Here is a 25,617-nt window from a genome sequence, read left to right as displayed (position 1 = left end):
AAACAGCAAGGCAGCCCCGGCTGGGAGGTCGCCTTGCGTGTGGAAATGTAAAAGTGCATGGGACTTGGAAGCATTCGGACTTCGGGGAAAGCTAAGTCAAATGTATTGTTTTCTTTGCATTTTTCTTTTGTATACATTCAATTCTGAGATGGATAGTCGAATGTGTGCTTTTATTTTTGACACCAATATCACGCCAGATACACACGCTTCTCTGATATTCACGCGCTGACAGCCAAGCAATACTTCTTCCATCCGCGGGGGGGGGCTGTGTTGCTATTCAATTGAACCAGAGCGAGCCATTTCGGCAGCTATGGAAAAAAAAAAAAAAGAATGTGTTGGTTGGGCCCAAATGTAAACATTAAAACCAAACCGTTGTTACTTCTAGAAGTCAGCTAGCTTAATGCTAACGTTTAAGGAGAAAGGCCATAGACAGTCTCATGGAAATGAGCATGGGTGATTATTAGGACACGGTTGACTGACTGAATGCAGAGAAGAGAAGAGAAGAGCTGTTTAGGTTCTGTTCCTTGTTGGGCCGAAGTCTGGCACAAAGGTGGCAACCACATTGGCGGGCGTGGAGTAGCACAAAGCCAAATTGTACAGGCCCAGCATGAGGCACTTCCAGGTGGAGCGCAGTGCTTTGCCCACATTCTGCAAGACAAACGTTTGCAAATACAGCGCAGCGTGTACCATTGCTTGTGTACAACCACAATGGCCCAGCGGGGCTTGTTTCCTAAGCTTCCACTCGGAATGGAAACGCCATTGTCTGCTGACCTCCTTCATACAGGAAATACATAGATGGATGGATGGCAAAGTGGACGTCAAATGAAATGCAATTTTCTACCATGCAGTACGTGCTTGCTAAGCTGTCCAATTTCAACTGTGTGTCATTTTATGTGACGGTTCACTCCAAGAGGCAGAAAAAGCAGCAAAAAATGGACCGTCAGAAAATGAGGCATTCGTACACACATTCTTGTCTTATGCAGCCTCCCTCGGATGACCAAATAAAACAAGCGGTCGTTCATTGGATCATGAAATAAGCACAATAGCTAAGCGGTGACCAACCTTTCTCAAATGTTTGGACTGCTCCTTCTTGTTCTTCCCCTCCACTTCCTCCTCCTCCACTTGTCGCTCGTCCAGCGGCCGGTAGCGCTGGGTCCAGAGAGCCGAGCGGACCTCCCGGCGCCGCTGCTCGGCGTCCTCGCAGTCCACGAGTTGCTGGTACGAGGCCCGGCGCCACCGCGCTATTCGTGGCGCTGCTTTGGGCTTCATGGTGGTTGTGAAGGCTGGCTGACTGGCTGGCTGGCTGGCCGGCTGGCTGGCCGGCCGGCTGGCTGGCCGGCTGGCTGGCTGTGGAGGATGTCGTTGTGACGTGGGGCCTCAGCTTCCTGGACAGAGAGCCACGTCCAGTGTGCTGTCCACAGCTGTCGTGTGCTTGAGTGCATTCCAGTCAAGCTGGCGCCAAGCCCTTCAAGGTGCTCCACCTCTTGTTTGCACTTTGCTTCCAATAGTGTTTTGGGTGCTTCAATGAAATGCAACATTTTCTTCCCCCCCCACTGCTATGTTTGGAAGCCAAAAGTAGATGTGACTACTATATAGGTGCATGTGTCGATTTCCTTTATTCTTGTGTTCATAAGCACATTGATCAATCACAAGGCTGGATTTGCAGACGGCGCTTGGCTCTGGGCCGCCAGTCTCAAGGCCAGAAACTTTTTCAGCTTCAAGTCAAAGTCCACGGGCCGTTCGCTGGGGAGCTTGTAGTTGGCTCTCATCACCGAGCTCAGGTAGGGAATGAGCTCGCAGTTCTCCTCAAAGCAGGCCAACTTCTTCTTGTACATCTGCCGAATGTGTTCCGTGCTTCTGTGGTTGAATGCTGCGGGGGGGGGGGGCAAAAGCTTGGCTAGCCGTTAGCAGGCGCGAGCTGGCGTGAGGAAGGCAGGGCCTACCTTTCATGTAGAAGGCCAGGTAGTGGAGAGCCGAGCGTTCCATACTGAAGAAGGGAAACTTGGGCTTCAGGCACCCCACCGCCGTCATGGCCTTGATGACCCCCACCGCCACACCCTTGGGAGCACAACAAATGGCCGTTTGGCCCTCCTCCTCCGGGGAAGTGTGACAGCTTGACATTTGGGCTGCTTTCTAACCTGCTCCAGGTAGCCCAGCGTGGGCAGGGAGGTGAGTGGGATGGGCTCGCAAAGAGGGGGAACCTTACTGGGCAGCTTGAGGTCCCAGTAGAGTTCCGGAGCGCTTGAGGAAGGAAGCATCGCAGCCAGCCAGCCAGCTCGTCAGTCGGCCAGTCAGTCGGCCAGTCAGTCGGCCAGTCAGCCGGCCGGCCAGCCGGCCAGCCAGCCGACCAGCCAGCCACTCACTCACTCAGTGACACAAACAGACTTTGGCTTACCTCAAAAACTTGTACTGCTTCTCCTTGGTCTCACAAGTGTAGAGCCGCTCTCGGTATTCCAGCGCAAATTCCAAGCTGCCGTGCACCAGGGCTTCGTACCTTGCGAGATAGGGAGGGAGCCAGGGGTTGTCTAAGCCATTGTTGTTGTTTTTCTTCTCATCGGGCGTACCTCAGTTTGCCGTCCAGATAGGTGACGGGGCAGAAGCCTTTCATCTCAATTTGCTGAGGGAATCTGTTCTTCACCTCCGCCTCCGTTAGCTTCCTCGGAAGCCGGTCCGCTTGCGGAAGGGGCCGCGGGCAGCGGGGGCTGACAAATTCATCCGGACTGGCCAGGAAGATCTGGCGGAAAAATCCATCGCGCTTCAGAGCGCCGGCGGGTGTCGGGACCGAAAAAGCTTTTCGGCGGCTTGACCGACCTCCAAATGCTCGGCGTCGCACATCTTGAAATATCGCCGGTTGTATTCGGCGGCGTATGTGAGCGATGGAGTTTCTGAGCAGTCCACCAGGTGGTCCCGCAGAGCCAGGCACACCGGGCAGTAGTGGGCAAACTCTCCGATCCGGCGCTGAAACTCTTGCGGCGTGACGCATTGCCTGTTGATGCAGCCCGCTTGACCTGCATCACCAATGTGCGCACGGTTGGAGCACGCCCGAGGCCAGCTTCCTTCCTTTTGCTCTCCGAAAACTTACCGCTTCTGGTTCTCCTCAGGTAGGTGTGGACGTGCTCCATGCTGACGCTAATCTCCTTGATCAGGCGCTCCCAGATGTACCACTTGCATTTGAGGCCGTCCGTCGGGATCCAGTTGTCGTACTGCCGGCGGAAGTGGCGGCTCGTCAGCTCGGCTTCCCGCCGGTAGCACGTGTTGCGAATGTGGAGGATCTCGGCGCTGTCGTGCATCAGGTGAGGCCTGTCGCCAGGGGGAAAGCAAACGGGTCAGTGCCGTTGGTTCATCGTCCGAGGGCGACGTCGAGGCTTTCGGACTTGTTCTCCTCCATCTTGCTGGCCAGGCCTCGCTTGAGCACCTCCACCGTATCCAGCTCCATCTCCACCACCATCATGGGGATGATGCTGTTGGCCTGCATCAGTTCCGCTTGCTTCATGGTCATGGGAAAGCCGTCCAGCACGTACCTGGAATACCACAAATATGTGTTCTTTATCCTCAGCAAAGAGTGACAAATATTGGTGACGAGCTGGGAGGAGTAGGGACGGCTCGATAAGAGCATCTCAGACTCTTATACTGCCCCCAGGTGGCCAAAGCCGGCACGGCGGCGGTGCATGCATATGAAGTGCAGTGATTAGAGAGTCAAATATGGACTGACGACGCACCCTTGCGTACTGCAGACCAAGCTCATGAGCACCTTCTTCAGGCACTGGATGGCCAGTTCATCAGGCACCACCAGGCCCCGGTTGAGATGCAGCTTCATCTGCACCGCCAGGTCGCTGTGCTCCTGCTCCTCAAGAATGCGGCGCATGACGCCACCGATGGACAACAGGTCCAGACCGTATCTCTGCGCAAACATAGAGGCCACTGCGTAGACAAATGTGCAAATACAATGAAAAGTTGAGGGACCGCTGTGGAACGCCAGATGAAAAACAGAAGGAATTGTGCCAAAGTTAAGACCAAAAAAAGGAAGCAAGGAGCAATTTAGGCACTCGCCACCGGTTTTGCCCGATTTGGGAGGTCCGACGACGGCCATTTTGACAGAGAGCATCGGGTAGGGCTTTGACTGCCTGAGGTACTTTAAGGGGTTGAGCATGAACGTTTGCTGGTTCTTCTTGGAGCCGAAGAAGTAGATGTATTGGTTGAAGAGCACGGGAAAGGGCGTTTCCAGAGGCCACAGCACGGGCTGGATCAGCTCTTTTTCGCCGTACCGCTGCGGGGATGACGAGGCTGGTCGTGGTTAAACGCACGCACGGCGGCCACTCCGGGAAGGCGGCGTTTGCAACTTTACCTTGACGGGGTCGGTGCAGCCAAAGGCGCTGTGGAACTTGTACGAGTAAAGCAGGAGCAGCTGTGCCAGACTGTACGAGACGGCCTGGCATTTTTGGAAGAGCGACTCGCGGTTGAGCTGCAGCGGCTCCACTTTCAGGAGCAGCTGGCGCCGGACGACGGGCGTCTTGCGGGAGGCGTTGATGGATATCCGGGGAATTTTCAGTTCGCTCAGAACCTCCTGTGTGGGAAGAGGTTAGGGGAAGAGAAAAAAACCTTGCAGATGTACGGACGAGGGCTCCAAAAAAGTGCCTTTGATTTGTGCTGGCTAGGCTAGGCTAGGCTAGGCAAGGCTAGGCGAGGCGAGGCGAGGCGCTCCCACCACCCGAATGCGCGGCGGCGTATCCCGTTTACCAGCACGATGGCCATGTTGTTTGAGTCGGCCACGTAACGCTCTTCAATTTCCGTGTTGAGCCTCTCGGTGGTGGCCTCCTCGGCTTCGTCGTCGTCCTTGAACTCGTCGTACCTTTCCACCGGGTACTCCTCCTCCAAAATGGCCTCGATCTCGTCCTCGATGTTGGCAGAGTCTTCGTCGTCCTCGTCTTCCGCCCGGCAACTAAACTGGTTTGGTGACGAGAAACGGCCGTCAAAGGTGGCCACGGTTGACGCCGCTCGCTCGCTCGCGTGTGGCTTACTTTGGCCGTGGAAGAGGCGGCTTTCTCCTCCATGAGCTCCGCCCTCCTCTTGGTAATGTTCTCCTCCTGCGTGGTGAAAGGCAAACAGCGCTCAGCGGCGCAAGTGTGCAGCGGCAGCCCGCCCGGCTGAGGAGGACCTACCCGGGCCTTGGTGTGTATTTCGCGGAGGTCGTCGAGCAAAGCTTCGCGCCGCTGGCAGTGAGCTCGCCACCTGCTCCAGAATTTGGGCAAGAGGCGCGCCTGGATGTCCTCCACGTCTGCCATCAAGGTGACCACGGCGTCGGGATAAAGATGATGCTGCATCATGTGCTGCACCTCCTCGGTGTTGTGTGGGAAATCCTCCAGGATGAAACCCGTGGACCTGAAAGGGCGTTCAACGCGTTGGACACTGTCGTGGACACTGTCGGAGGGAAGGCCGACCTACGGCCGGCACGCGCGCGCGCGCGTGCCCGGCATTACAAGTAAGGCTCCTTTTTCCAGTACGGGTTGACGATCTCCTCCAGGACCTGCGAACTCAACGGAACGTCATCGGCCAAGTAGGCTTTGATGCCGATTTCCTCATCGGTCAGCCCCGCGTCCTCCTAATGGGCAAAGGAAGAAGAGGAAGTTCCAAGCGCACCTCCGTTTGTCACCATGGGCCGGGCCGTGTCACCTCGGGGGGCTCCTCGCCTCGAGCGTCCTCGATGGTCGTCTTCAAGGCCTTGAGATGCTCCTCGGTGGACTCGTCGGCGGGGTTGACCCGCTGCTTGATCTTTGGCGCCAGAAGCCTTTGCAGATGTTCCCTGAACTGAATGTGGAAGAGGCCCAGCTGCTCGGCCAGCCACTCGCCTTGCGTGGTCTTGCCCGAGCCGCGGCATCCCAGCACAAAGATGCGCAGGGCGGGAGGCTGAAAGAGGCTTGCAATGGATCCGGCTCATAGCCCCCCCGCCCGCCCGCCCGCCCGCCGGCCGCTACCTTGACAAGCTGGCTTCGGCCTACAAACTGCTCGGGAGAGAGCATGAAGACCTCCCTGGCGTCCACGTTGGAGAAGTAGTAGACCTTTTCACGATACTTGGCCGATACCTCGTCGGTGCTGGGCACAAGCGCGTTGTGCTTCTTCAGCACCACCGGGCAGAAGATGAAGGTGTCGCCGAAAGCCCTCTTGGAAGTGGCGTCGGACGGCGATTCTGACTTTGAGAGCGAGAGAAGCATTTTCAAACTATCGTTTGGAAAGATGAAGACAAAGCTGAAAGCATTTGTATCCATCTGTCTAGAAGGGGCTTTCGGGCGGGGCCTCCACTGACGTCGTCCCCCTCCTCCTCCTGTTCCTCCTCTTCCTCGGCCGTGTCCTTGGCGGAGTCGTCGTCGTCGTCGTCCACTTCCAGATTTGCGATGGCTTCGATATCTTCCGCTTCCTCGTCCAAGTCGACGGCGGAGAACTCTCTGGGCAAATACTTGAAGGGCTCTGTGAAAGGGCCGCACGTGGTTTTTGCCATCTGGCCCGCCACGGACTCGCGAGGACCGTGGATTCCAAACTCACTCTCCATCAGCTGGACAATCTCATCCAGAAGTTCCTCGGGGCGCCTGCCGCCCGTCTGCAGCACCGAGTGGCTGATGCTGAGCGAGAGCTGCAGGGCTTCCCATTGTCTGGTGAACTGATCCTTCTCCGCTTTGGGCTCGGCCTTATCTGACACATGCGGTCGGTGAGAGAGCCGCCGGCTTGACGTTTTGGGGGGGAAGAAAAGCCACTCTTACCTTCGCCGCTCTCTGTCTGCGGAGCGCCGCCCTGATCTGCGGTGGGAACGGAGCAATGAAAAGGCCATCCACGCACGGGCCAGGCCAGGCCCGGCCAGGCCCGGCCAGGCCAGGCCAGGCCAGACGGCACCGCCACCGCTGCCGCCGCCGCTTACCTGGCAAAGTGCCCTCGGTGTGCATGAGGCAGAAGAGGAAATCGGGATGGATCCCAGCGCGCTGTAAAGCCTCCAACTGCGAGGCGTTCCTGGGAAAGTTGTCCAGCACCCAGCCGTTGCCCACGTCGGCGCCTTGGTGGCAAGCCTCGTTCTGGGAAGAAAAAATGCTTTTTGATGGCTGGCGCGGCGCGGCGCGGCGCACGCAGGTGTTCTGAATGGAAAAAGTGCCTACTTCCTTGACGACCTTCATCAGAGCTTGAGCGTAGATTTCCTTGGCGGCGTCCTGTTTTTTGGCCTCTTCCAGAGCCGTTTGCACCAGGGCCACCACTTCGGGATGGCTCTCGGTCACTGAGGAGAGCGCAAGAGCGTTTCCGCCTGCCGCTGGCTCTTTTTCATCTCGCACGCGGCACGGCACGCTCACCTTCCACGGCCGGGGTTCCATCTGAGGAGGCAAAGGATCAAAGGTGAGGTCGCCACGACAAACGCCCGCCGGCCGGCCGGCCATGACAGAAACTTGCCGGAGCTCTGCTCGTTCTGCTGCTTGGTCCTGATTTTCTCCATGGCGGCCTGCACGCTGTCCTCTTTGACTTTAGCCAGCCACTCCGTCTCCAGTTCGGCCAGCAGGGGCTCGGCCAGTTTCTCCAGCTCCAGCACGGACACGTTGTGCCTGGCGCCCATCAGGACGGAGAGCTCGGGCCTCCCCGACGCCGCCGTTCCGATGATGCACACCCTGCAGGGCGGGCTGGGCATGGGCGGGAGGAGGTAGCGCCTGGGGTTGCTGACAAACTTGTCGTAGGCTTCTTGCGATGAAAGGATGTACATTTTGTCCCGGAAGCTGCGGGAGGAGAAAGTCGCTCGAGACCACGGCGCTTTCGAAGCGCCGCCCCCAAACCCCCCCTCACCCACCCAACGGAGAATTCGGGTTTTCCGGGGACGAGCCGTCCTTCCTTCAGGGCCACCGGACAACTTCGCCCCCAGCGGCTCCTCCTCCAGCGGAAGCCCGGCACCAGCATCCTGGAGGAGGACATGAACCTCAGGAGGTCCTCCTACGAAGCAGAGGGGAGCCGGCTGTGGCGGCGTTGGCACACACCGGACGGAGGGAGGGAGGGAGGGAGGGATAGGGCGGGCGGGCGCGCTCGGAACAAAATCGCCACTGACCGTTTCGATGTCTTCGGGCAGCTCTTCGTCCTGATGGAGGACCACCGGAATGGACACGCGCTGGATGGCCATGGATCCCAGACGGGACAGGACAAACTAGAAGGCCACGGGGACACGCGTCCGTGGGGTTGGTTGGGTGGCTGGACCCACGGGCCGTACTGTTTGGGCCGAGCCGCTTACCAAGAGCAACTCGTCCGGGGTCTCGCTTCCGTCCACTTCCAACAGGTAAATGGGGTTGTGGTCCATCATGTAGTCCTGAACGACCACGATTTAAAGCCGCGTCAAGCAAAGCCAGTTTGCGCCGACGATTGGTGCCGTGCCGTGCCGTGCCGTGCCGTACCTCCAGCGGCCTGAGGATGTTCTCCTTGTACGTGTTGATTCGAAAAGAAGTGTTTCTGGCCTGGCGTTCGGGGATCCACACCAGCTGGTCAATGGTGCACCTGGGCGCGCTTTGCTCTTCTTCCTCTTCATCCGCATCCTGCAAGACAACAAGTGGCGGGTGGGCAAGGGTCTGCTTTCCTGCCTGTCAGCTTCAGTATCTACCTGCGAGTCTTCCTTATCCTCCTCCTCCGCCCCTTCCTCTTCTATGAATCCCGTGACGTGGAACTCATTGTCCACTTTCCATTGATCTTGATTGTAGAGAAGGCCCGTCATGGGGTGCTGCTTCTGACTGGACAGCCTCTGGACCAGGTCCTTGTCGGCACACTGAAAGCGGGAGCGCACCTTGGCGTGCTTTGTTTGCGCTGCTCGAGGAGCGGCGGCGGCGGCGGCGGCGACATCACCTTGATGTTGATGACGAAGTCCGGCTTGAGCTTGAGCTTCCTGATGGTTTCCATCTGCTCCTCCACGCCGACGCCCTCTTCCGACATGAACGGCAGGCAGCTCAACACGTAGCCTGCCGCGTGTAACCCGTTTCAGCCTCGGAGCATGAAGACGTGCCGCCGCCGCCAGCTAAGCGAGCCTCACCGTAATGCTCCACTTTAGTGGAGCTCAACATGTCCAGTATGAGGCCAAGAACCATGTCTTCCGGGACGCTTTTGCCCGCATTTAAGATATCCAGGAGCTGTGAAAAGATTGGCTTTAGTGCGGGGGCGGGAGGAGCTTTGCTCTGCTTTGCTCTGCTTTGCTCTGCTCTGCTCTGCTCTGCTCTGCTCTGCTCTGCGCAGAAGGTGTTACCTTAACACCATCCTCCGTTTGACTTCCGATGTGGGAGTCCAGGACCTCGGTGTCTGCCGTCGGGCGGGGACCATCGGACGGAATGAGCAAAGGGAAAAGGCCGAGCGACTGAGAGAGATGAGACGCTTACCGTCGATTAAAACGCAGCCCCAGGTGTCTGCAATGTTTTTGGCCAGGGTGGATTTGCCGACGCCCTGCAACGGCAGAGGTCACAAATGTGTGTTGTTCGGGCTGACTGAGCCAGTGAAGCATTGGCGCTTGTTCTCGACCCTACATTTACAATTGATTCCAAAGAAACAAAGCAGAAGCTTTCAGGAAAACAAAGCCACTTTAGCAACAACATTTCTCCAGTTTCCATTTCTTCAAGTTGACTGTGAAACTTGTTTTAATTTCACGAGCATTTATTGAACTGAACCACGGAGCATACATAGCACCACAAGGTGGCAGTATTTCACATCTTGACCGGCATTGTAAAATGACTGTATGACAACAAAAGTGAGCATTTACCTACCGGCCTTCCAACCACAAGGAAGCAAGTCGGTTTGGAAAGCAGACGCTCTCTCTCGGCGTCGTCTTCGATGAGATTGTCCACCAGATCCATAGCTCCTTCAATGACTGTAAGAAAGCAAATGATTACCGCTCAATGAATGAATAAAGGCAAAATCAATTTGTCAAAGTCATCATCGCATCTCTTTACTTACTGAACGATACTGTATGACATATTTGAACGGAAATGTGCAGTTCTTACCAGGTTTGGTGCTGCAAAGTGTTACGCACTCGGTAGTGAGGAGCTAACCTGTTAGGAACGGTCGATTAGAAAACACTTTGTCACGCGATTGAAATTGAAAAAGAAAATATTTACAATAACAGCTTCCGCCATGTCATGTCATGACACGACACGACACGACAGTGGCGTCTGTTACCATAGCAACTGTCAACAAGCATTTCCTTAGCCTGTTTTTCGGCGAGTCGGTATAGATATTGGACTTAAGCACTTGAACACGTGCTACCTTTGATTCAAGGGACTATTTGAAATGCATACAATGAGGCTTTGAAAAGTGAAAGTTAGAAATGAAAGTAAGCCAAGTCTTGCGTACTTTTTGGTCTTCGCCGGGCGCCGTACTGACTGACTGACGGCTTCCGCGTTGATGACAGTCAAGTCACCTGACCTAAACAAATTCACGTCGTCGCCTGCCTGAATTTGCGAGCTAAATCCATTCTAATGCCTACAAAACGCGTTTTATTGGGAGGGACGTTTTAAGCATTTATCTTGGGTACCTGCGGGGAAATGTGTACTGGCGTCTGTTAAAGACAAGCGTCCGTCCGTCGCTTGACTAATTCAACGGTGGTGACAGTAGAATTGTTGGGAAGCCACACCCGATTGCAACTCTTCTTCTTACATGCATACATCTTCGTCTGTCCGTCCGTCCGTCTGTCTGTCCGTCCGCCCGCCTGCAGCAGCCTGAGCTCGCTCAGTCAACCTGAGCAAACATGCCTCAGTCTGCAGCTGTCATAAGTGGACTCCAGAGGATGGTTCTATACGAGACCCGAGCCGTAAGTGGATCACTACAATCACAAAGGAAAGGAGAACAGAACCTTGGGCAATCACTTTCTCTTGGTCTTGCCCTTTGCAGAGGTATTTTTTGGTGGGGAGCAATCAGGCTCAGACCAAACACAGAGTGCTGAAGATCGACCGCACCGAACCCAAGGACCTGGTCATCATTGACGATAAGGTGAGTGATTGAGTTAGCACCAGGCCGCCGCTAGCTAATGTCAGACAGCCGCTTCTTGGGGTGTTTGTGAGCGCTTGCCAATGCGCCCTTTTGTCTCTTCTGGCAGCACGTGTACAGCCAGCAGGAGGTGCGCGACTTGCTGGGTCGTCTGGACTTGGGAAACCGCACAAAGATGGCCCAAAAGGGTCCGTCGGGCCTCTCCAGGGCCGTGACGGCCGTCGGCGTGGTGGGTGCGTACGTACGTACGTACGTACGTCCCCGACGCTCTCTGGTCACGCTCTTGCGCAACAACGATGCCATTTTGGGGCGAAAGAAGGCAATGTGTTTGTCGAGTTCCGCAAGTGCGAGCTCATTGGGGTCACGGAGCCACGGCCGGGCCAGGCTCTCGCCTCGCTCGGCCCTATTGGAACTTACTCTTACTGATACGGCTAACCTTTGCTAGCTTGTCCTTAAGTCGAGGCCATCAACATGTGGCTCGGAGCCGTTCTTTGGCATTTGCTCCAATCCGTCCCCGGTGGCGCACTTTGGCCTGTCCGCTCTTACGCGAGCCTTTTTTTTTTCTTTGCCAGGCTTTGTGCGCTTCCTGGAGGGCTACTACATGGTGTTGATCACCAAACGGCGCAAAATGGCCGACATCGGGGGCCACTCTGTTTACAAAATTGAGGACACGACCATGATCTACATTCCCAACGACTCGGTGCGGGTGGCGCACCCCGACGAAGCCAGGTACACGCCCGTCCGCCCTCATGCCTGGCCAAACACCAAATGTTTCTTTCTCCGCCTCCCCAGATATGTCCGGATCTTCCAAAACATGGACTTATCCAGTAACTTTTACTTCAGGTACAATTTTTGTTCTGATTGTTTGATGGAAGAGCGAGTGTGATTGTTGTGCTCTTTTCCCTCCCGTTGGGCCGCAGCCACAGCTACGACCTGAGCCACTCGCTGCAGCACAACCTGACGCTGCTGCGGAGGCCTTACGGGCAGTGGGCCACGGAGGCCGGCGAGGGCGAGGACCCGGCCGCCGACGCGCCCGAGCGACGGGACGGCTTTGACATCTTTGAAGATGAGGGCTTGCCCGCTCAAGGTGGGTAGGAAGCGCCGGCCGGCACCCTGGCCTGGCCTGGCCCCGTGTTTTGTTGACCTGGGTCGGCGCTGGGCCGCAGTGGTTTACGGAGTGCGCGCCGAGCCCTACTCCAAGTACGTGTGGAACGGGAACCTGCTGCGGCGTGTCAAGGACGTGGTGCACCCCGACTGGCTCTTGTACATCATCCACGGCTTTTGCGGCCAGTCCAGTATCCTTTTGGCTCGGCCGAAATTCTCGCCGACCTAGTTGAGCGCGCTGGTCGCAAGCCAAACGTCGCCTCCTTCACCGTCCCGCCGCAGAGCTGCTCATCTACGGCCGCCCGGTGCACGTGACCCTCATCGCCAGGCGCTCCAGCAAATTTGCCGGCACCCGCTTCCTGAAAAGAGGCGCCAACTGCGAGGTAGAAAGCGCATCTATCTATCTGTCGCTCCGTTGCCGGCGGGGTGGCTTGATTTGATCCGCCGGCGGCCAGGGCGACGTGGCCAACGAAGTGGAGACGGAGCAGATGGTCCACGACGCCTCGGTGATGTCCTTCCGGGTGGGAAGCTACTCGTCCTACGTGCAGACGCGAGGCTCCGTCCCGCTCTACTGGTCCCAGGACATTTCCACCATGATGCCCAAGCCCCCGATCCGACGTAAGGTCACGCCAAGCCCAGCGTTTGTTAGAGCATTCTGCCTGCTTATTGTTCCATTGTCCTTTCTTTCTTTCTTTCTTTCTTTCTTTCTTTCTTTCTTTCTTTCTTTCTTTCTTTCTTTCTTTCTTTCTTTCTTTCTTTCTTTCTTTCTTTCTTTCTTTCTTTCTTTCTTTCTTTCTTTCTTTCTTTCTTTCTTTCTGTCAGTGGACCAAGCGGACCCGTACGCACACGTGGCCGCTCTTCATTTTGACCAGATGCTGCAGCGCTTTGGATCGCCCATCATCATCCTCAACCTGGTCAAGGTAGGCGGCTAATACGCTGACCAAACGGGGCGGATTTGAACGACAGCCGTCGTCGTGCACGTCTCAAATTGGCTGCGCTAATGCACGCCGCCTTTCTTTGTCGCATGGGCCTCACGTGCCTCTCGCTCTCTCTCTCTCTCTCTCTCTCTCATTTGTATTGGCCGGCACAAAGGGGAGCGCACGCACGCACAGGCTCACGTTGCCTCCGGGAGGGGAACTGTGAGCCCGCGCCACCGACCAATCGCAGGCCTCCCGCACAAGCTGTGGCCATGTGATATTTAAATTTTTTTTTTAATTTTTTTTTTAACTTGGCGCTAATAGCAGCGGACCCGTCCGTCCACAGCCAACAACATAATCGGCTTTTAGCCGTAAAAGCGTGACGATGAGGGCGGTGTGATGCGGCCGCCGCCGCCTCCTCGTTTCCGAGGAAGCGCAAGTGTGCACGCGCTCCGGCACGTGCCGGCTTTTTCTTGAGAGGCTAATTCAATGAGCACTAAACCACGTCACCCTCTTCTGCGAGCGCCAAGAGGAGAGGGCTTCCCGCGCGACCGTCGGCCGCCCTTAAAACAAGCAAAGCTGCAGGGCAGGAAATTGAGTGGAGCCAAATTGCAGAAAAGTAGTGACGTGCAGAACAAACAAGTGATCGGAAAAGTGGGCATTTTCTTGTTAGCTCCAAGTTAGCTAGAAGGCCCTCTCCCGAGCGAGGGCGCCATCTTGCGTGACGCTCGCGCGCCTTCTTGCCTCGTGCGCCATCTTGCCTCGTGCGCCATCTTGCGGGAGCCTGGTGTGACGCTCTTTTGGCTTGTGCGGCAGAAACGAGAGAAAAGGAAACACGAGAAGATTTTGAGCGAGGAGCTGCACCCCGCCGTCATCAACCTGAACCAGTTCCTGCCGCAGCAGCACGGCATCGAGTACATCGCCTGGGACATGGCCCGCTACACCAAGAGGTAGAGTAGCTGCTTTGGTGTCAAGCTGCGCGCCCACCCACTTGTCGCCAGGCAGACTTTGCTGGCCTCTCCCGCCCTTCCAGCGCTTATGGAGCCCATCTTGACGTTTCCTGCTTTTGCTCCGTTGCGCAGCAAGCTGTGCAACGTCTTGGACCGTCTGAGTATGATCGCCGAGAACGTGGTCAAGCGAACGGGCTTTTTTGTCAACCGAGCAGATTTCTACTGCCACGCGCTCCACCCTGATGAAAGGTGAGAGAGACGTAGTTCGTAGTTTGATCTTTTGGTGAAGGTCCCGAGACCATAGAGAAAGCAGCCCCTTATTCTCCTTGGATTTTGTCATCAAGTGCATCCAGCTTTGTCCCTCTCCGAGCGTGTCTTTCTATTCTCACAGACTGCAAAGGTCAGCCCCCCCCCACCACCACTCTGAATTCTGAATGGAAATGACAATCCTGGTAAACCTTTGTGCATGCGGCTGGCTGGTGTGGGCTTGCGTAACGCCGGGCCGGCGGCCATGTTGCCCACAAGCCCGCTTGGCCTGATAAAACACGGGCGTGCTCAAAAGCCGCATGTGTGTGTGTGTGTGTGTGTGTGTGTGACACACCAAGTCCTTTCTTTTGGAATCCGCAGATGGGGCGACCTGGGCGGAAGCATTTCGGGCGCTGGGCGAGCGCAGGTTGGTCCACTTTGCCCGTCGTGGCGTTTTTCACTTGGCAACGTTGCCTCGTTTGGCGCTCTTGTTTGGATTTGCTTTTTTTTTTTTTTCTTCCTTCCTTCCTTCCTTCCTTCCTTCCTTCCTTCCTTCCTTCCTTCCTTCCTTCCTTCCTTCCTTCCTTCCTTCCTTCCTTCCTTCCTTCCTTCCTTCCTTGCTTCCTTCCTTGCTTCCTTCCTTCTCTCTCTTCTGCCCAGACGGGTGTGCTCAGGACCAACTGCGTGGACTGTCTGGACCGAACCAACACGGCCCAGTTCATGGTGGGCAAGTGCGCGCTCGCCTATCAACTCTACGCGCTGGGAATGATCGACAAGCCCAAGCTCCAGTTTGACACGGACTGCGTCAGGTGACGCCCGCCGCCGGCCCGGACGGCGATACGAGGTTGACGGGAGCGCTGAGACGTTTGCCGGTCGGTGCGCTTGTCAGGCTGTTTGAGGAGCTGTACGAGGACCACGGCGACACGCTTTCGCTGCAGTACGGCGGCTCGCAGCTGGTGCACCGGGTCAAGACCTACCGCAAGATTGCGCCGTGGACGCAGCACTCCAAAGACATCATGCAGACGCTGTCGCGCTACTACAGCAACGCTTTCTCAGGTGCCTGCCAGCCAGCCAGCCAGCCAGCCAGCCAGCCAGCCAGCCGGGCCGGCAGGTGACCACGCCCATTTGCTTTGCAGATGCCGACAGACAGGACGCCATCAACTTGTTCCTTCAAGTGTACCAGCCGGCGGAGAACAGGCCGCACCTGTGGGACCTGCCCACCGACTTCTACCTGCACCAGAAGAGCACCATGGCGCTCCCAGCGGACCGCCGCAGGTGCGCCGCCGCGCTTACGAGCTAGCGCTGCATGGGTCATCTGCGTAAATTTGACCCAGTTTCTCGTGAATGGTGGCCCAGAAAGCAGCACGCTGGCTGGCCGTCATAGGCGGCGCACTCGCTCCCATTGTTCACGCAGAATAGAAAGAAGGATGAGCCTGCCCAAGGGGGGATTTGTGGGCCATTTTCTTATCTGGGTTGCCATCGACGGCCGCGTGGCCTTTCAGCATTTGCACACGTGTCTTTGTTTTTCAGCTACACCTTGTGGTGGTCAGAAGGAGTCCTGTCCTACCTCCCCATCGCCTTGGACCAAGGTAGCGTGCGCGTGCGCCACCAGCAGGATTATTTGGCGCCCGTTTTGCGGGTCCTGACGTGGCGTCACGCTCGGCAGTCCCGTGCGAGCAAACCATGAAGAAGCTGGCGGTCAAGCGAGTCAACCGCTCGGACGAGAGCGTCGACATCTACGCCGAGTTCTTCAGACCCTACGAGCTCACCTCCTTCGACGACACCTTCTGCAAGGCCATGACCAACTCGGCCAGGTGCGGCGGCGATGACGGCGCATTGCTAGCGGCGACGACGGCACAATGCGAGCGCGACGACGGCGCATTGCTAGCGGCGACGACGGCGCATTGCTAGCGGCGACGACGGCGCTTCGCTGGCGCCGCCGGGCTAACCACTTTTTCCTTCCAGGGAGTTCATGCCCAAAACGGTGGGGGTGGATCCCAGCCCCTTCACCGTCCGCAAACCGGAGGAGACGGCCAAATCCGTGCTGGGGTGAGTCCCTAGTTGGCCAGAAATGCCCCACTACACTACTTTTGTGCAAATCAAGCTCACCCCAAAAGAACGTGCGTTCGGCGTGATGGACGGTCGTGCCGTCCTAATCGCTTTTGAAAGGCGGCGAGACGGTCCGCTTGAAAAATGACTCTGAGCGCTAATCAAGTAGCAAACGGCAGCAAATGAGTTTTGCGTCTCGCGACCGGCCGTCGACTTTGACTGAGCGCCGCCGTGCGACCCTGTTGACGGATGAACCGTTTCCCCCCCCCCCCCTTCAATGTAGCAACAAGAGCACCAAGGAGGAGACGCTGGTGCAGAGGAAGACGGCGGCCAGCGCGCCGCCTCCGCCCAGCGAGGAGGCCATTTCCAGCTCCTCGGAGGACGACTCTGAGGAGGAGCGCGACGACGACGCCGCCTCCGTCTCGCAGCGCTCCACCCCGGTCAAGCTTTGGTCGGCCGATTCCGGAGAGGGCGCTCGTGCCCACGAGGTGCGGCGTGGCGTGGCCCCGGCGTGGCCCCGGCGTGGCCCCGGCGTTTCTTTCTTCTTGACATTTGCAAGTCAGAGGTCCGAGGAGACCGTTTCCTTTTTTTTCCTTTAAATCAATCGGGGAATCATTTGCACCATTGAGATCTTTATACTTTTAAATGACTTCGTTAATGTCCCCCCCCCTGCCACACACACACACACTTATGCTGCTTTTTCATGAATATTTGCTTTTGGGATCTCTCTCACGTGTCTGCTACTCCCCCACCAAGTCCAGCCCGGCTAGGCTTCCTTCCCACCTCGGCCAGCGCTCACATGGCGCTGGTGTTGCCAAGCCCCACCCCCACCCACGTGAAGTACATCACGCTGTTGCAATATTGAAACGTCGGATCATTACTGTGTTTTCCTTGTAACGATACGTTTGCTATTCCGCCCGGGCGCCGGCCGGCCGGCCGTCCCTTGCGGATCCACAGCGCCAACTGGCTCTCCTCCCCTGGCGGCGCCGATCAATCCCAATCGAGTAGAAATTGAAAGCGTTGCGTGAAGCGTTTGTCGCTGACGATCTGCACGGTTGCTTAAGCGGACCTCTGGCTCTCCAGACATTTACAAAGGGCTCACTCGGAGCCAAAGGCCGCCGGGTCGTCCCACGAGATGGGAGGTGCTTCCCGCGGGGGGTGGGGCTATTTCCAGTTGCGTTTGAACCCAATGTGCCCTCGGTGACGTTTGTCCCCCTTTTCCAGGAGAGCCAGCAGCAGCAGCAGCAGCCGCTGCAGCAGCATCCGGCCTTCAAGGAGCCCTACGGACTCAATCTGGCAAAGGTCCCCGCCGAGCAAGACCTGCTCATCTACGAGCGGTAACTCCCACTCGCAACTTGTCGCCGCTTGCTTTGCGGACCGTAGCGCCCAACCGGCTGTCCACATTTGATCCTATTCCATTCTCATGAGCGCGATGAATTCCATTGCAGGCATATTGCCTTTTTGGCCTGCCCCCTTTGCGGCAAAACCTCTTCTTCAATGCCACGTGACGCTTTTCTCACCAAAGTTGCCATTTCGGGAGCTGCCGAAAATGCACTTGAAGTCGCAGCGCTCGACTTGATTTCAGCTTTTCGACTGTGACAAATGTGCCTTTCCCCCGCTGGAGAATAATGACAAGGAACACGCCTTCATTAGGGAGCCAGCTAATCAATACATTCATAATAAAAGTCCTGAAGCATTTTCTCCGCGCGTGTACGTGGTGAGGAAGAGCCAACGTGACGCGTCTGTGTCCGCTTGTGTGTGTTTTGACAGCTTTGCACGGCTGGGCGAGAGCCAGCAGCGGCGAGCGGCCAAGAGCGAGCACCTCCACCTGCCCAACGTCACCCGCTTGTGAGTAATGCCTGACTGACCCCCCCCCCCCCTTGCTGCTGAGCTTTCCAACAAGACAAGCAAGGTCGCCGTCCGTTGCTAAGTGGCGTCCGGGGACGCCGACCGCGAGACGTTTTATCCTGGGCCCCTCGGGCCTCGGGTCGGCCACTTTGCTCCCCGCTGTCTGGCCTTGCCTTTCGCCCGCTGACTCAAAAGCGCTCGTCTTTTTCTCGCCGTTCAAACATAAAAGCTCCCGCACGTGGCCTGGAAATGTGCAAGCTCTGTGGTGGCCATTTTGCCCGCTACGCGCGTCGGGGAAGCGGGAAGCAAAAGATTGCTTGGCCAAATGAAGTTTCATTGTAAATGAGATGGTGTCACTCAGACCCATTACTATGGAGCGATGGATTGTTACTGTCGTTGGGTTGTGAGGACCGATGATTGAAAGGAGACTTGGGCCCTTTTGAAGTTGACCGCTGCCGCCGCCACCACGTGTTTCCCTTCCTTTGGCCTTCCAACCCGTCTCTCCCCTTTGTGTGTGTGTGTTACGCAACAAAGCAAAACATGTTGGCACTCGTGGAGGCCCCTCCCCCCCCTACCACCCTCCCTCCCTCCCTCCGTCCGTCCGTCCGTCCGTCCGTAAAGCAGGCAGACGTGTCATGGGCCAGGCCGGGAGGGGGGTTGCTCGTTTGAGGGATTTTGCCATTGATTCACCTCGCTTGAAGGAAATCGCAAGCTCGGAACGCTTCAGAGAAATTGACGTTTGCGATCGTTAGTAAAGATGTTACAAATATTCTTGACCGCCGTCCGGGTGTGTGTGTGTGTGTGCGTGTGTTTGTGTTTGTGCGTGTGCGTGTGTGTGCGTGCATGCATGTGTGCGCGCCTCCCGCAGAGAGCCGTTGTCCCGCTTCCCGCAAGACAGCGTGTACGCGGCGTCACCGCCGCAGGTGGACGCCGACAGCCGCCGCGTCTTCGAGAGCCACGTGATGGCGGCCCGCGGCCAAGTCGGGCCTCTGTGCCGCGACGACGTGCTGATGTACAGGGAGTACGTCAAGAACAGATACATGTGACCGTGACGGCGGCCCACGTTGTTGTCGTCGTTTTAAAAAGCCCACCTCATTTTTGGAGCCGCCTTTTAAACTGCTTTTATGTTGAATAAACGGAAGCAACCAAATGGAAAGGCCCAAAAGTGGCACGGGAGGTTCTTCCACCCCTTCTTGTGGCTAATAATAGTTTGCATTGCAGCAGCTTCCCTCATAAAGCTGTGGCGGTCGGACGTCAGGTGTTTGGAGCGCCAGCTCATTTCCCGGCTTCGGGGAGGGGCGCCGACGCGGGTCTTTCCGGGCGGTGCCGCGCGACACCTCCACTGATACTCGGCGGGTTTTGCATCGGGCGGCAAAAACCAACTTGAGTTGTCCGAGGGAGGGAGGGAGGGAGGGAGGGCGGGGAGGGATGGATGGATGGCCATTGTGCCATCCTTCCGTTTCACTCTCGCTCTGAAGCAAAAGGTCAGGCTCAACGCCTTTGTCAAATTGGGCCACTTTGGCGTTACCTGTCGTCATGGGCGGGCAATCATCCCCTTTTGGACCTGCCGCAATCAGCGCCACTTCTACTTTGAACGTGAGCCATTTGCTGCCGCCGCACGTGTTTGCCGCATTCGCTCACACAAGAACTGAAAGTATATCTAGCAACAGGCGGGACATCCATCCGAGAAGCATTCCAGATTGAAAATGATGACTAAGGCTCATTGTAAATGTGCTTCTGCAACAGATCTCTTCAGGTGCTCAGCACACTGAGCAGGTGTGATTTGTCCTGCCGGCCGGCTGCAACGCTCAGCTCTGAACAAGTCCAAATGTGGCAAGATGTGTGCACGCCGCGCCGCGCCGCGCCGCTTGTTGCAGTTGAACTCCTCAGTAGGTTTGTGACGGCACGTGCCTCACCGTCTTTGTATATTTTCCTTAGCCTTGAGATGGAACGATCCATTTGGCTTCCGTCTGCGCGCGCGGCTTCTCAATGAGTCACTCATGTGAGCTGCTCCCTCGGTTGTGGGAATGAAAAGCCCACGGGGCCCCCTCCCCTAACCTTCATCCCTCCTCTTACTCAGAGGCTGGAGCAGGTGGCCAAACAGCTGTTGCCTAGGAACCAAAAAGTGCTTACCCGTAATATTTAGGTTGCGTTCAAGCACCCTCCATGTAGCTAGTGTGTGTAGAAATAAATACACCTGCGATACTATGTCCATATTCTTACTGAGTCACAGTAGTTGTGAAAATCCTTCATGATTGTGTTCGATTACCCCCAGTGGTTAGGTCGCGCCCTCCAGGAATTGCGATGAATTCATCCTTTCATTCTTTACGTGAGGCGGCGCAAATGCTGCTTCAGCTCTCGTACACGTTCCCAGGCGTACCCATTTTAATGTGTCCGATGTGCGTATCCCCGGGTGACGGATGCTCAAATGCCCTCGGAGCGTGGAAACAATTCCGCCCGCCCCCCCCTTCCCTGGCTGCGTGACGTCACGGCCACTTATAGCCGTTCCTTGAGCGCGTCTGCTCATCGCTCGCCCGCCGTCCTCCGCCAATGCTTCTTCACACCGCCTCTGCCTCGGGTGTGCGAGCGTCCCACACGCGGCCGCCGTCGACGTCCTCCTACGGCGTCTGCGTGGAAGTGAGGATCGGCGCCAGCCTCTGCTCATCGAGAAAGGTAAACAACAATTTGGGCTTTGTTTTGAAAGTGCTTAAGTTAACAAATCGATCATTGAAAGGAGCTCCAGGGGCTATTTTCACGCCGTGAAGTTTGAGTGCGTTCAGCACCGCGGACAGTTCCCGGTGCTTTCAGTGCGGACACACACACACACATACAGACAGGCAGACAGACGAGCGCTGGCTGATGAAATGGAATCCAAGCGCGTGTGTCCCGTTTGCGCGACTCCAACTAACGCCACCGCGGATCCATCCAAAATGTGCCGCTGCCGCCGCTGAGTGTGCAAGCTCAATTGCGCGCATGCTGAGAGAATAGAGTTTGAACGCTGAGACTAGAGCGAGCAAAAGTAACTCATGCCGGGATCCGTCCTCACCCCTTGCCGATGTTGCTTTCGCAGGAGAGCGGAGAGAAGCGGTCCGGCGGCAGGGACGACAAACGACTCGTCGGCGGCGACGACGAACGACTGGTCGGCGGCGGTGATGAACGACTCGGCGGCGCCGGCCAACGGCTCGTGGGCCCGGACCCCGGCCCGCAACGACACCCCGATGACGTGGTGGGACTCCCCGGCGGCGGGGCCGGCCTCCGCCGTCAACCCGTGGGACGTCATGCTGTGCGTCTCGGGCACGGCCATCGCCTGCGAGAACGCCATCGTGGTGGCCATCATCATCTACACGCCGGCGCTCAGGACTCCTATGTTCGCTCTGGTGGGCAGCCTGGCCACGGCCGACCTGCTGGCCGGCGTAGGGCTGGTGGTCAACTTCGTCCTTCGCTACGCCGTCCCCTCGCAGGCGCTGAGTCTGGCCACGGTGGGCTTCCTGGTGGCCTCCTTCGCGGCGTCCATCATCAGCCTGCTGGCCATCACGGTGGACCGCTACTTGTCGCTCTACGACGCCCTGGCCTACTACTCGGAGAAGACGCTGCAGCGGACTCACGCCATGCTGCTGGCCACCTGGGGCGCCTCGCTGCTCCTGGGCCTGCTGCCCGTGCTGGGCTGGAACTGCCTGGGGCGGCCGGCGGCGTGCAGCGTGGTGCGGCCGCTGACGCGCGGCAACCTGACGCTGTTGGCCGCCGCCTTCTTCGTCATCTTTGCGCTCATGCTGACGCTCTACTTCCAAATCTGCAAGATCGTGTGGCGCCACGCCCACCAGATCGCCCTGCAGCGCCACTTCTTTGCCGCCTCGCACTACGTGGCCACCAAGAAGGGCGTGTCCACCCTGGCCATCGTCCTGGGGACCTTCGGCGCCAGCTGGCTGCCCTTCGCCGTCTACTGCCTGGTGGGCGAGCGCGAGTACCCGCCGGTGTACACCTACGCCACGCTCCTGCCCGCCACCTACAACTCCATGATCAACCCCATCATCTACGCCTACAGGAACGCCGAGATCCAGCGCTCCATCTACCTGCTCCTGTGCGGCTGCTTCCGCCCCAACGCCGCCTACCGCTCCGGATCGCCCAGCGAAGTCTGAGCCGCTTCCGTGGGCAAAAAGCGCCACGGCCGCCGCTGCCACAGCTTGCCGCTTTACACGCGGCTCCTGTCCGAGTAGGAAGGAAGGCAGGCAGGCAGGCAGGCAGGCAGCCACGCAGGCAGGCTGCGAGCGAGCGAGAAAAATGCGAACGCAGCCCCACAGACTTTTGGGATTCAAGTCGGAGCGCGCCAGAGTGTAGCCATATTGACCCCTTTTTTTCCTCTCTCCATTACAATTTCTCCATTGTAATCACCCTAACCCTAAATAAGTAAGGTGGTTAGCATTTTTTAAAATCCAAACTATTGGGATTTATTTCCAAGTTCGTAACTATTTGGCATTGAACGCAACACGAGTTCTGGAAGGAACTTTGAGAAACTCTGAACAAGAAAAGACGGAGAAAACGTCAGACTTCACCCGTGAATGTACCCTCGTGGAAAAAGAAAAAAAAAGTGCACTTTATTCAACGTCTGTCTCTGTTTTGTTTTCGTTTGGTTTTGAAATGCCAAAGCAGTATTCTAACAACCCTTCTTGTATATTGTGACCGGTGTGCCATTTTCTATTTTTCATTGTGCATTTTCTACCAGGAAAAAAAAGAAAAGAATAAAGTGCTCCAAATGCAGAAATGTGCAACACGAGCGTTGTTCTCCGCCCCGCCCCGGCCCGGCCGGCCCGCGGCATCGGCGAAATCGCCTGGACGCGTTTTAGGTGCGTTTGCTCGTCCCATCTTGCGCACGTGCTCGTGTGCACGAGCCTTCTTCGCCGAAGTGGCCGCAGCCGATGAAACCTTTCGCCCGTGTGAGTGCTTTGAAATCATAGCACTCGAAAGTTCTTGCAGAGATTTAGAATCTAGTCGTCGTTGCGTGCGCGAAGAGCAAGGCGGAAATGGGTCAGAGGTGAAATGGATGTCAGCTGACAGGACCTCCATGTTTGTTCTTGCTGTTTTTCCTCCACTCGACAGATGTTGTTGCTCGCTTGGAGGCTCGCTCGCGCCTCATCCATCAGCTGTTAAAATGTCCCTCCCTTCGTGCTTGCGCGACGCTTGCTTTTCCAAATGGACGGACGGACGGACGTTTCTCAACTGAGCATTGCACATTCAATGGAAAGATGTGGTTCAATTTTGAAAAGTAGTAAAACGATCATTCGTATCCAAATCAATTAGTGCAAACTGTGCTGTTTTGTCACCACACTTGAATTATTCAGCAGCAGCCAAAAGGTGGGCTGGAATCTGACCACCCAATCATTCCTCATCAAGAGCATTCTCGACACTCTCCCCTCGGGGAGCAAATTCTTCAAGTCGTTGACTTGTGCTTTGATTGAAAAAGGCCTTGAGACGCAAGCACGTTGCGTAATCAAAACGTGGCTCCAAACGTGGCCTCATCACACTTAAGGTTACCAGGGAAACGCAAGACATGCCCGGCAGATTGCACGTGACGATGGAGCGCCCACACTTCTTAGGAAGCGCAGTCTTTTGGAGGCGGAGAGTCAATGACCGCGTGCGTGCGTGCGTGCGTGCGTGCGTGCGTGCGTGCGTGCGTGCGTGCGTGCGTGCGTGCGTGCGTGCGTGCATGCTCCTTCCTTCCTTCCTTCCTTCCTTCGGTGAGATGTGGCTGTGTTCATGGTAAAAGACGCCATCGCTCGCCAGCCGCTTCCAGGTCGGCCTGGCTTCGCTCCGCATTGCTTTGTCAGCGGGCGGCCCCGTGGCAACGTTGTATTGTGCAGCTTTTGAGCAGCTGTCTGCCAACATTGCTTTCTTTCTGAGCAACAATAACATTTCTCTTTGCCCCCTTTCTTTCCAGTGGCCCATGTCTTCACCGGTGTGTCAGCCCGACCCGAGAGGGCGCCGAGAGACCGCGCCTCACTTGATCGCCGCTGAGGTACGACGGCCTATTAGCTGCCATTAACGCCGGCCGCTCGGCGTGATGAGTCACACGAGCCATTTTGACCCGCCGTGCCTTTCACCATTAGCATATCCACACTTAGCGTCATTAGCGTTTTCTTCTCCTTCCTTTGAAACAGGACGCAGGCAGGCAGCCAGGCAGGCAGGCAGCCAGGCAGGCAGGCAGCCAGGCAGGCAGGCAGCCAGGCAGGCAGGCAGCCAGGCAGGCAGCCAGCCAGGCAGGCACACATTCAAACTGTTTTGGCTCAACACTTTTATTGCGCTGTGTTAGGATACCAAATATTAGCACATGTGTATTTCGAAGCAGTGAGTCACAGAATGAAGCAGAAAATTGCCTTTGAATGGGAAACAAAATCTAGTCATAAAGCCAAGGCTCTTAAAATACGGACAGGAATAGCCGCAATCGGAAAGGCCGCTTTGATTTGACAAGCCGTCAAAAGGCAACAAAGGTCGCTCGGGCTCATTTATGGCTGCAACCTCTTTACGTCGAATGTCACGTGGACGCGGCATCCGCACGCGACGGGGAAGCCACGTGAACATTGACTCCGCATCGTGCGCTCAACTCTCCTCCTTCCCAGCGATGACAGAGCGCACTAGCGCCTGGGCGTTTAGCGTGAGACGATAGAAATGCTCCAGCGGGCTTCCGGAACAGACCGGCAGTAGGCACCTCCGTGATTAGTAGCACCCGCTTTGGTCAGGATTTCCCTGAGATCATAATTAGATGGGGAAAACAAACAAAACAAAAAACAAGAACAACTGGTTGCAATTTGCGGTCACGAGTGTTGGTGGTCGTCGTAGACGACGAAGATGTAGTAGAAGAGAGCGCAGACGGCCAGCACAGCCACCGACAGCATGGCGTTGGTCCTGTTCTGCGCTCGTAATTGCCGCAACTCCTTGTCTGGCGCAAGGAAACATTTCAAGCGGCCGTTAGTCAACTTTGTGTCGGAGGACTCAAATCTCACACACCTAAATTTTGCATCCGTTCCGTTATGGTTGCCCTTTGCTTTTCCAGTTGATGCCTGTGAAAAGAGAAGAGAAGAGAAGGGAAAATGGCCGATAGTCGACTCAGGAAACAAATAAATAGATGATGTAAACGTTGTCATTTCGAAGAAGTGCCGACAATTTGCCACACTGCCTGCCTTTCGTCAGTTGTAATTGCCGTGTCATATTGTCTGTCACCTCTCCTCCGCGGACAACTCGGCCTTCCTGCTCCTGAAATGTGCCTCTTCCAATTTGTCATGGCAACGCGCGCGCCGCTCCTCCAAGCGGTCAATCTGCATTCATTCCCATCGCAGCAAACAAGCGTCTTTAAACGGCAACAGTAGCGGACAAAACAAGGGTCGTCATGTTACCTCAGTGGCCACGCTGACGTTCTGCCGACGTTTGTCCTTCACTTTCACCATTTTCAGAAAAGGTAAAAGGGGAAAAAAACCGCGTGGAGACGTATGCGGAAGTCATGTTCTTCTTCGTTGGTCCCGCCGCCTTGCTGGGATATCTCC

At 56.5% G+C, this 25,617-nt stretch overlaps 4 protein-coding genes across 9 annotated transcripts; 2 read left to right on the top strand and 2 right to left on the bottom strand.

Moving 5' to 3' along the window:
- Positions 1–1,593: 1,593 nt before the first annotated feature.
- ak9 (adenylate kinase 9) lies at positions 1,594–10,264 on the bottom strand. 5 transcript variants are annotated; one of them, XM_037244289.1, is made up of 35 exons: positions 9,990–10,261; positions 9,753–9,856; positions 9,372–9,435; positions 9,242–9,294; positions 9,032–9,128; positions 8,848–8,960; positions 8,609–8,770; positions 8,406–8,543; positions 8,246–8,320; positions 8,066–8,161; positions 7,814–7,953; positions 7,426–7,742; positions 7,329–7,349; positions 7,140–7,255; positions 6,908–7,058; positions 6,753–6,788; positions 6,538–6,684; positions 6,302–6,462; positions 5,973–6,188; positions 5,671–5,904; positions 5,478–5,599; positions 5,160–5,379; positions 5,019–5,084; positions 4,738–4,944; positions 4,346–4,564; positions 4,051–4,267; positions 3,720–3,921; positions 3,375–3,521; positions 3,083–3,300; positions 2,812–3,008; positions 2,565–2,734; positions 2,396–2,494; positions 2,139–2,241; positions 1,944–2,058; positions 1,594–1,870 (listed from the first exon to the last, which is right to left on the bottom strand). In XM_037244289.1, exons 2-35 carry the CDS (start codon positions 9,840–9,842, stop codon positions 1,647–1,649), a joined length of 4,953 nt encoding a protein of 1,650 aa, XP_037100184.1. In that variant the 5' UTR covers positions 9,843–9,856; positions 9,990–10,261; the 3' UTR covers positions 1,594–1,646. The 5 variants fall into 5 exon arrangements, with proteins under 5 accessions (XP_037100184.1, XP_037100182.1, XP_037100181.1 ...); XM_037244287.1 differs by having other exon boundaries at positions 3,720–4,267; positions 9,990–10,037; positions 10,165–10,255; XM_037244286.1 differs by having other exon boundaries at positions 3,720–4,267; positions 9,990–10,264.
- A 93-nt stretch (positions 10,265–10,357) lies between these two features.
- Positions 10,358–19,250, top strand: fig4a (FIG4 phosphoinositide 5-phosphatase a). The gene is made up of 23 exons (XM_037244293.1): positions 10,358–10,795; positions 10,876–10,974; positions 11,081–11,204; positions 11,544–11,700; positions 11,764–11,814; positions 11,892–12,058; positions 12,138–12,266; positions 12,358–12,458; positions 12,531–12,693; positions 12,898–12,995; positions 13,809–13,942; positions 14,075–14,191; positions 14,570–14,615; positions 14,849–14,997; positions 15,078–15,244; positions 15,325–15,463; positions 15,719–15,777; positions 15,855–16,002; positions 16,154–16,237; positions 16,521–16,725; positions 17,462–17,574; positions 18,008–18,085; positions 18,954–19,250. Exons 1-23 carry the CDS (start codon positions 10,733–10,735, stop codon positions 19,129–19,131), a joined length of 2,769 nt encoding a protein of 922 aa, XP_037100188.1. The 5' UTR covers positions 10,358–10,732; the 3' UTR covers positions 19,132–19,250.
- Positions 19,251–19,505: 255 nt separating this feature from the next.
- On the top strand, positions 19,506–22,856 carry LOC119117789 (G-protein coupled receptor 6). Its single transcript, XM_037244305.1, has 2 exons — positions 19,506–22,246; positions 22,493–22,856. The coding sequence occupies exon 1, from the start codon at positions 21,112–21,114 to the stop codon at positions 22,219–22,221; it is 1,110 nt and encodes a 369-aa protein (XP_037100200.1). The 5' UTR covers positions 19,506–21,111; the 3' UTR covers positions 22,222–22,246; positions 22,493–22,856.
- A 1,491-nt stretch (positions 22,857–24,347) lies between these two features.
- On the bottom strand, positions 24,348–25,613 carry ccdc167 (coiled-coil domain containing 167). 2 transcript variants are annotated; one of them, XM_037244313.1, is made up of 6 exons: positions 25,471–25,613; positions 25,298–25,392; positions 25,085–25,137; positions 24,778–25,016; positions 24,682–24,696; positions 24,348–24,603 (listed from the first exon to the last, which is right to left on the bottom strand). In XM_037244313.1, the coding sequence occupies exons 1-4, from the start codon at positions 25,519–25,521 to the stop codon at positions 24,892–24,894; spliced, it is 324 nt and encodes a 107-aa protein (XP_037100208.1). In that variant the 5' UTR covers positions 25,522–25,613; the 3' UTR covers positions 24,348–24,603; positions 24,682–24,696; positions 24,778–24,891. The 2 variants fall into 2 exon arrangements, with proteins under 2 accessions (XP_037100208.1, XP_037100207.1); XM_037244312.1 differs by having other exon boundaries at positions 24,348–24,685; positions 24,717–25,016.
- Between the last annotated feature and the right edge of the window lie 4 nt (positions 25,614–25,617).

This window comes from Syngnathus acus, chromosome 24 (assembly GCF_901709675.1).
Source record: "Syngnathus acus chromosome 24, fSynAcu1.2, whole genome shotgun sequence".
NCBI lineage: Eukaryota > Metazoa > Chordata > Actinopteri > Syngnathiformes > Syngnathidae > Syngnathus > Syngnathus acus.
This window is presented reverse-complemented; position numbering and strand designations above follow the sequence as displayed.